The sequence below is a fragment of the Stomoxys calcitrans genome, chromosome 3, assembly GCF_963082655.1.
Source record: "Stomoxys calcitrans chromosome 3, idStoCalc2.1, whole genome shotgun sequence".
Taxonomy (NCBI): Eukaryota; Metazoa; Arthropoda; class Insecta; order Diptera; family Muscidae; genus Stomoxys; species Stomoxys calcitrans.
Window position 1 is genome coordinate 3,219,883 of NC_081554.1, and position 10,362 is coordinate 3,230,244.

The following is a 10,362-nucleotide window of genomic DNA, read 5'->3' on the forward strand; positions in this document are numbered from 1 at the left end:
CTGAAGACCATAAAGAAGACCCTAGGCAAATATAGGCAGAACGAGGTACTGTAACGTAGTTACAAGAAAAAATATTCAAAAGTTACTAAACTTGAGAAATTACAACCATAAAGTTGCAGAATTGCATACGGTTTCGCAAATTCTTGTGGAAAATGCTGTGAAATGGATCCTCAAATTAGAAACTTGCGTCAAGAAACCGAAAATTATGAGGCGGAATGTTGAACTTTTAGAACAAAAAACTGTTTACATCGTCTAAACAAAAAAAAAAAAAAAAACTTTGGTAAATGTAAAAGTTGTTACTTAAATTCTTCGAAAAACTCTAATTTCTTAAAAGTTTATGAATAAAAATGACGCCGATGTTGTCAAAATAGATTACTCAACAAAGGTTGATATATTGGATATATCAAATATGATATTTTCAACTCGCCACAAAAAGGATGGCGCAATATTTTTTGGTTGATAAATAAAAATTATTTTGAATAGCCTAAATAGGGGATAATATCATGTAATGAGACCGGCTCAAGCCTCTGCAAACCCCAAGTACACCGTTTAAACTATCAAACATCTCGGTAGAATTATCGTGGTTAGGGGAATGTTTCTATACAATAAAGTGGACCTCTTGTATTGTATATAGGATATCGTTATATCTACAAATTATTTTGAAAATTTACAGAATTGTGTCCTTGGATTATCTGAAGACTGTAGGCAAGTCGGATAAGAGCCTTAAGCACACTTCTTAATATAGACAACCTAGGTATAGAAGCAATAAAATGTCTGTTCTGTGGTGGCCCCCAAAGTCTCCGAATCTAAATTCGATTGAAAATGTTTGGTATATCATTAAAACTCATATAAGGGGAATACTTCATTTCAATTCCCATGAATTTTGGTTAACCATTTTAGCTCCGTAGTTAATTATTGAAGGCCACCGTAGCGCAGAGGTAAGCATGTCCACCTATGACGCTGAACGCCCGGGTTCGAATCCTGGCGTGACCATCATAAAATTTTCAGCGGTGGTTATCCCCTCCTAATGCTGGCGACATTTGTGAGGTACTTAGCCATAAAAAACTTCTCATCAAAAGAGGTGTCGCACTGCGGCACGCTGTTCGGACTCGGCTATAAAAAGGAGGTCCCTTATCATTGAGCTTAAACTTGAATCAGACTGCACTCATTGATATGTGAGAAGTTTGCCCCTGTTCCTCAATGGAGTGTTCATGGGCAAAATTTGCATTTGCATTTAATTATATCAGTTTCGGTTCGCCTGAACTGAACCGACTTTATGCCCAGGATGGTCCAAGCCTTTATTAAGCACAAGAGATTGTTAAGTTACAACAACGCTGTTGGAACACAATTTGGCTGCACTTGTAACTCAAAACTTGCCTTCCTTTTTTCTAGTTTTGTGATTTTTGTTTTAAAACCCGAAGTGTTCCTATTATTTTGCACAACTAAAAATTGGACTGCTTGTAGCAATAGAGCTTTCTTGTTAAATATCAGTACATGTTTGACATTTTCGTAACAAAAATCGTTTTTGCAATGGCAGTGCATTAAAAAAATTCTATAAAGAATCGATTTAGCTGTCGTTTTACTCGCTTTGGAATCCTTTATTTGTCCGTCTATCTGTTGTCCCTATTTTTTTGCACATAACTGTATATAAGGCTACTCAAAATCCTAGCCTAATTTGACCCAGATCGGTGCAGATTTCGGTATAGCCCCCTATAGACGAAAAGAAACTGATGGGATTTCGGATATTGAGAAAAGACAATGAAACTTCTTTGTCAAATTAGAAATATTTAAAAAGGGGGTTGAAATCGAGAAGTTCCCAAAAGAAACTGTGAAAATACAAGCAAAAATTGCAGTGAAAAATGAAAAGACTACTAAAAAGTGATTTGCAATTAAAAAAATTGAAATCGCTTCGACATTTGGGTATGTTTTAGTCGGAATTTTTTTCTAAAGGTGCGTATTAACTTCAGTTTTCACAGTGAAACTCCATATAAAAAAAAAAAATAGTGAAAAAAATCTGTGAAAACATTTTCATTTGTGGTACTAAGTTCTTTATTGAGTGAAAAACTAGCTTTCTCTAAAAGCGTGGACGAAGCGTTTTTCAACTTGGGCCAACATGATAACAAAAGAGTTTTAGTCGCTTTTTCGATCATTGTCGTTTCAATAAACAGTTGTTGTTGGCAAATATAGCTCTTACATTTTTATTTTTTATAATAGACCTACACAAACAATACAGTTTAGCAAAGTAAATTTTGGTGGTGGATCATATGTTTGACGGTGTTTTCATATGGGATCAAAAATGAGAGTAGACTTCATTGAGGTTCAACAAATAGTGAAACTACGTTTTGTGAAAAATTTCCCTGGTGAACGAAGTTAATACCCACCTTAAAACCAAAATTTTTTCCACAACACAATTTAGTTAAGTAAGGGATTCTTAAATAATATCCATGACAAAGCAATTTTAAGTATACATATTAAAATATTTAAGCCCCACACCACAACCGTGGAACAGAGTATTATAACTTAGTGCTTTTATTTGCAAAGGCAAAAAAATACCATTAAGCATACCGATTGGCTTGAACTACTTCCTGATTCGATTTAACTATGTGCGTTTGTCTGTTTGTCCATGTTTTCTTGTAATCAAGGTACAGGTCGCATTCATTCTTCTGCAAATATTACTGAAACAATACGCGAACTGACCTATAGTGACCTACCAATATTGAAAAGTACGCGAACACACTTATAGTGTTCTATTTGTCTATCCTTTCAAGAATGTATTTTTTGACATTTTAAACACAAATAGAAATGTTAATATGTTTAATTAGCTGTGTCTTTATAACCATAATCGTTTCCTCTAAAATCGACCACTAAGTAAATGAGTAGAACATTGTCGTCCATGTCGCAATTAATATTTATGAATACATATTTATATATATGTACTCCGTTACAATCGGGGACATTTTTCCTTGCAATGTATCGGGTATTATGAGGACACTTGAGTACAAAGCCACATGAAATGTTTGTAGTTCAACGGCGTTGTACCCGTGATAATAAGTAACGAGGATGGCAACCCTGGGTTGAGAAAAATAATTTTAAAATGGAAAAAAAGGATGGAAATAGCGTGTACATATGAAAAAAAATAATAATTTTATAATTAATAATAATAGAGCTTTCAAACGAACCAATAAACAAATTTTTTTTAAAATGTCCTCGAAAGTCCAGTGTCCCCGAAAGTCACGGTACATGACAAAATTTTTGAGGACTGTCCCCAAAAAGCCAAAATGTTCTCAAAAGTACCGGTAGATAGGAAAAGTGTCCCCAAAAGTCTCAGTACACATACATATATATATATATATATATATATATATATATATATATATATATATATATATACATATATATATATATATATATATATATATATATATATATATATATTTATATTTATATATATATATATATATATATATATATATATATATATATATATATATATATATATATATATATGTATGTATATATATTTATATATATATATATCTATATATATATATACATATATATATATATATATATATATATATATATATATATATTTATATATATATATATATATATATATATATATATATATATATATATATATATATATATATATTAATTATGTATATATATACATAAATTATAAGTACATATTTCCAACAAATGTAGAGAGAAATATTATTGGTATTAAAGTTCCTCTTCTCTGACATAGGCAACTCTACTCCATCATTAATGAATACACATTTGTCGAAGATAAAGTAAATCTTTAGAATACTCTTAACTTATATTCGCCGAACTTTTTAGGTGCGCATTACAAACCAATTGTTAACTTTAATATTTTTCTCAATTTTTCTAATATTTCCTCAACATTGTCTATGCTTTGAGGATGGAGTTTTTTCCGTTGCGCGAAACTTCATCAGGTGTATAGCTTATACAGCCTGTGGTTCATTGCATGCGGCACTAAAGTTTGATAAATATCTATGCCAAGATAAAGAAGACTTGAAAACGGAAAGTATTCGATGACAAGAAACCACAATTAAGCAATGAATCACTTCAAAATAAGAATTTTCTAAACTGCTGTGCATTTGAAATGATTTATAATATTTATGTTGACATGCTGATAAGTAGACATTTGTGGGACACCCGCAGAATTTCTGAAAACAAAGTTTATTTTATGTCTTAACATCCGTTTCTCGAAAATGATATTCACATATTTAACATAAAATAAAAGGAAAAGAGTTAAACATAACTTGACAATGTAGATACAAAAATGGGGCGATATTATTTAACAATAGATACCTAAAATCTACTTTTACGGCGGATATTGCAAAAAACTGTTTGGATTTCAAAAATCAAAACTTTTAATCTTTTGGTAATTTTAGCGACACAATTTTTTCCATTTATTATAGTCGTTGGCTTTATAACTAATGTTTTGAGTTATTATCATTAGCGATAAATCACTCAATGTGTATTGGAAATATGCAAAGCATCTCATCACATATCTCTTCTAGATTTTTGCTTTCAACATGAGTCTGTCTTTCGTTTCAGAAGCAATGGAGGTCATAAAAACGTAATGCAAGGTCAACCACTTATCAATTTCAAAATAAACACATAATATTCGTTTGTTATTCCACAATAATATTGTTTTTTTTTTTTCTTTTATTTTTCTAAGGAAGCATTACATTCTTGATTACATTAATTTACATTCATATACTGCAATATACACATCATTTAATTCCACATGCATTTAGGCATCACAAGGAGCATCTTTGACGCTGTTTAGAATGCGTCCCAATTTCTTGTATTCACGTTGAGTGCACTCGAATTCACAACGGTTGACATAGGTAATGCCATTCGATCCACAAACGGGTTTCTTATTTTTCAAATCACAAGGACAATAAATTGCCTGGGTCACACTCATCAAAGCACTCAGACTTAGAACGACAAACAGCAGAATGCTGAGGAACTTCATTTTTGCAACAATAGCGCTTGTTTTCAATTGATGCTCTTACTCCACAGATGTATTGTTTAAGACTGACAAAGGTGGTTTTCTAATCGCCACTTTACATGCTAAGATTGACTGATAAAAATCAAACCAAACCTACCCGCAAGCAGCACTTGAGCATTTGATTTTTTGTGTGCTCTGATAATTTGAGACTCTTAATTGCTTTAAGTCAAATACACAAAACACGAAGTTGAACAATGATGCCAAGCTGAATAAACTTTTTGGCAAGTACAAATTATAAACTTCTGTATTCGAAAATGAATTTAAAATTAAGCAAGTAAAACTTCGACCGGGACGAATCTTATATACCCTCCACTACGGTTCGCATTTGTCGAGTTCTTTTCCCGGTATATCTTTATACCCTGCACCACCACTGTGGTACAGGGTATTATAGATCTGTACATTTGTTTGCAACGATAAGGAGAAGAGCTAAACCCATTGATAAGTATACCGATCGACTCAGAATCACTTTCTGATTCGATTTAGCCATGTCCGTCTGTGAGTCCATGTATTCTTGTAATCAAAGTGCTGGTCGTATTTGTTGTCCGATTGTCACGAAATTTTGCACATGCCACTTTTTTGGCCCAAGGACAAACGCTATTGATTTGGAAAAAATCGGTTCAGATTTAGATACAGCTCCCATATATATCTTTCATCCGATATGGCTTTTTAAGGCTGTAGAAGCCACAGTTTAAGTCCGATCTTTAAAATATTTTGCACGAGGTGTTTTTTTTGACGTCCTAATTTGTGTGGAAAATTTCATAAAAATCGGTTTAGATTTAGATATAGCTACCATATATATCGTTCATCCGATATGGCTGTAGAATCCACAATTTTCACCCGATTTTACATGAGACGTTTAAATTGACGTTCCAATACATGCGCAAAATTTCATTAAAATCAGTCCTAATTTAGATATAGCTCCAATGTGTATATTTCATCCGATATGGACTTTTAAGGCAGTAGTACCCTAAGGTGTAGGATATTATATAGTCGGCACGGCCCGACTTTTGCCTTTCCTTACTGGTTGTCAATATTTACAATATAAGCCTGCATTCAAATTAATAAAATAATAATTCAAAATTTAAAAGAGAAAAATAAAAGAAAAACAAGTTAAATGGCGATACCCACCCCTCGGTTATATATGTAAACCACCTTTCGTCATAATCTGGTGAAAAATTCATAATTTGTGCCCTCATAGCAGCTTTATCGCAATATGGTTCGATATGGACCAAATTCGACACGGAATTTGAGTGGTCTAATGAGTACAAGTCATTGTTCAATTTTGTAGAACAAAATATTGGTCTCTTTGGTAGCCATATCCAAATATAGAACGATCTGATCTATACGACACGTATATCGAAAAGCCTAATGCAAGTCACTGTGTCAAATTTCAGCGATATCGGATTATAAATGTGCCTTTTATGGGGCCAAGACTTTAAATCAAGAGATGTCAGCTATATTCAAATCAAAACCGATCTGGGCCAAATTGAAGAGGGATGTCGAAGGGCTTTACACAACTCATTGTCCCAAATTTCGGCGACATCGGACAATGAATGCGCCTTTTATGGGCCGAGATCGGTCTATATGGCAGCTATATCCAAATCTGAAACGATCTAAGCCTTAGTAACAAAGGATGTCGAACGGCCTAACACAACTCACAGTCCCAAATTTCAGCAAAATCGGATAATAAATGTAGCTTTTATAGGCCTATGACCCTAAATCGGAGGATCACTCTATATGGCAGCTATATCCAAATCTGAACCGATCTAAGCCTAATTAACGAAGCATGTCGAACGGCCTCACACAACTTACTGTCCCAAATTTCAGCAAAGTCGGAGAATAAATGAGGCTTTTATGGGCCTAAGACCCTAAATCGGCCGATCGGTCTATATGGGGGATATATCAAGATATGGTCCGATATATCCCATCTTCGAACTTAACCTGCTTATGGACAAAAAAAAAGAATCTGTGCACAGTTTCAGCTCAATAACTTTATTTTTAAAGACTATAGCGTGATTTCTGACGGACAGACGGGCGGACATCGTTAAGATCGTCTTAGATTTTTACGCTGATCAAGAATATATATACTTTATAGGGTCGCCTTAAACTACTCACTGTTTCCAATTTCAGTGAAATTGGATAAAAAATGAAGCATTTATGGGCATTAGATCCTTTATTGACAGATCGATGTATATAGCAGCTACATCCAAATATGGTTCAATTTGGCGACATATATATACTTTGTGGGGTCGGAAATTGATATTTCGATGTGTTGCAAACGGTATAAAAACATTAAATATATAAAATCAACAAATTGATTTATTAATAAAACAAATTGTTTAATTAAATAAAATTAAATCTCGTACAAAATAAAAAAAAAATCGCTTAAATAACAACATTGACAAACACATCAGCGTGGGTATATTTTTCCGGTCGACAAAATCGTAATCTATGACAAATACTAAGAAGTTTGCCCAAGAAACCAGGAATAAAACTAAAATCAAAAACCATAAAGCCATATTAGAGTCAAAACGAAAAGTTTTTCGAATTGTTTAGTTCTTAAGTTTAAAGATCTGTTTTTTTTTTTTGCAAAAACCATTTTATTGACTCATGCTAATATACATCCATGTTTAAATATTTAAAATGGTCATGTTGTTCGGCTGAGAAAACAATAACAATGCTAAACAATGCCCAATCTTTCTCTCTATCATTCTTGCTCTCTCACTCCCTCATCGAGTAGCGTACTCTTTGTCCGAGTTCAGTTAATTTGAGGGGCTTCTTTTAGTTGAGTGTGCTTTAGTTAATGTTAATTGTTTTGAATCATCAAATGCAAACAAAGCGCTGCGTTGTTTAGTTAATAATAGATAGAATCGCAATATACACATTATAATAAAAACAATGGATGCCATTTAAAGGAGATTTACAACCAAAGTAATGAATTCACTATAAAATAGTCTCAATTAAAAAAATGCCATCTTGTATGTTGAGAAATGTGGCATCATACGTAGAGTTTATAAGAAACATATTTGTATTAAATCTAAGGCAAATATTTAACTTTAAATATCTATGTTATCCTTAGAAGTCATTGGAACAACACTTCCACTAAAAAATGTTATTGACATTGACAATTTTCAACCATTTCTTCATTCCCGATAAACCCATAAAAAAGCCTTTGAAATAAACACTAAACGACGCAATGCTTATGATTTCATTCATTGGCTTACATTTTGCCTGAAGGCTTATCACGTAGCCTCCGTAAAAGGCTTTACAGAATAATCGTTTGCATTTTAAGTGGCTGCATAAATTGAAACTTTTCAACAACGATCAAAAAACCACGGTGAGGTTAAGAGCTTACGGCGTATGACATGCGGAGAGGCAAAACAGACATTAAGAGTGACTGTGCCATGTGTCTGCATTTCGGTTCTCTTGTTTAATACTTTTTCTATTATTTATGCTAAGAAGATGGCGTAGTTGTTGTCTTTGGAAAACGAAGTACCCTTTCTTAATACAAATTTCATTTGCAGGAGACAAATGTAATTTTTCAAATAAACTTTAAAGTAGGAGGACAAACAACATCAATCCTGGTAGTATATCTAAGACTTGATCAAAAAGTAAATAGCAAGAATGCGCTACGAATTGAATCAAATGAATAGCCAAATAATCTCACCTTTTCCATTTGAATATAAATTGAGTGTGGTAAGGTAAGTTTTCGGGTCCCCTAGGACTTCATAGGAGGGCTGCTATATAAATTTCAGGCCTAATTATGAAAATGCAAATATTTGTCATCAAAAATGGTTTTATTGTTTTAAAAAGTATAAAATGTCCAGCATGATTTACACACTTTTGCTCAGACCAATTATCGAAGCACTTTTCCACTCTGATTGTGACACCCCCAAAAAATGGTTATTGAACACTTCAACAGCATTTGCTGAAAATCATTGACCATGCATTTTTATCTTAATGTGCGGTGATAAGAGATAAGTTAGTGGGTGGCGGATGACCTATCAATTCCATGTTTTGACCTGTCCAAAAGGCGCTAATTTAAGCCTATATGTGAGAGCTCCCATTGTCATGGTGAACAATGATTCGTCTTCTCTTTTTCGTTTTCAAATTTCTCCCAAGACTTTAGACAATCAACTCAAAATTGATTGTCCTACGTTGCTCAAGTGAAATAGTCGCCCCATGATCAGTTTTACCGAATAAACAGGCGACTATTTGCTACGAAGTGATTATTCCGCGAACAAATTTAGTTGTATTTAGCTCTTCTACGAAGACCTACACCGTCGATTGTTGTTTGGTTCATACGCATTGATATTCGTCACCTTTAACGATCTTTTAAACGTATTTTGAAGAACCGCGATCAAATTTTTTAAACGTTACTTTGCACTAATCAACACGACCCTTTTTACGCATGCGGAAGAAATGCCCAAGGATGCCTCTGTCTCAAAGTATCTAACATATCCTGAATTATAACTTTACGCACGGCATCAATGTTCTCTGTTACAACGCCGTTTTTGGATGATCATCATAGAATTCGATTCCGTTTGAGTTTTATCGTTGCAAAAATCATATCTTTTGAACCGAATAAGATAATTGAATGATTTAAACTGCATATGACAGATAAGTGTTCAGCCTATAAAACGAAAAAATTTTCAGCGGAGGCTTTCCCCTCCTAATGCTGGCAACATTTGTGAGTTAATATGCCATATAAAACTTCTCTCCATAGAGGTGTCGCACTGTGGCACGCCGGTCGGACGCGGCTATAAAAAGGAGGCCCCTTATCATTGAGCTTAATATTGAATCGGACTGCACTCATTGATATGTGAGAAGTTTGCCCCTGTTCCTTAATGGAATGTTCAAGGGCAAAATTTGTATTTATGCCCTTTAGGTGCTTAGTTATGGCCTATCAAAGTCAAAATTTGTGAAAAAATGGTAGCTAAGTGGAGTATTTTATTTTTTTTAATTTTAGTTTTTTGTCTCCTTTTTTAAGGCTTTAATATTTTATTCAAACCAAAACTAAAAATTTTTTTTTTGCAAAATTTGTTTCAGTTTTTTTCTAAAATGTTCCCCACAATTCGTAATTTAGTCTTTTCGGATATTTAAAATTGTGAGGCGTATAACATTTAATAGGACAAGGCAATCTCTATCAATTTCTTTCATTATTCGGAGAATTTTGTAACCTTTCTAATGGTATAATCAGATTTGCAATTGGTTAAGAAATAGTGCCACAATTCCAAAAATACCGACGATACCTTGACTGAAATCTTAAAAAAAAAATATTCGAGACATCTATGCATGTCGTTTTGAGCTCTATC

The 10,362-nt window shown here is 33.3% G+C and overlaps 2 protein-coding genes across 6 annotated transcripts in view; one reads left to right on the plus strand and one right to left on the minus strand.

The window, feature by feature from the left end:
• Positions 1-10,362, plus strand: part of LOC106081269 (dual specificity calcium/calmodulin-dependent 3',5'-cyclic nucleotide phosphodiesterase 1) — a 409,355-nt gene that overhangs the window by 297,545 nt on the left and 101,448 nt on the right. The gene's annotated exons all lie outside the window — the stretch shown is intronic.
• LOC131995738 (uncharacterized) lies at positions 4,657-5,148 on the minus strand. The gene has a single exon (XM_059364695.1). The coding sequence runs from the start codon at positions 5,009-5,011 to the stop codon at positions 4,787-4,789; it is 225 nt and encodes a 74-aa protein (XP_059220678.1). The 5' UTR covers positions 5,012-5,148; the 3' UTR covers positions 4,657-4,786.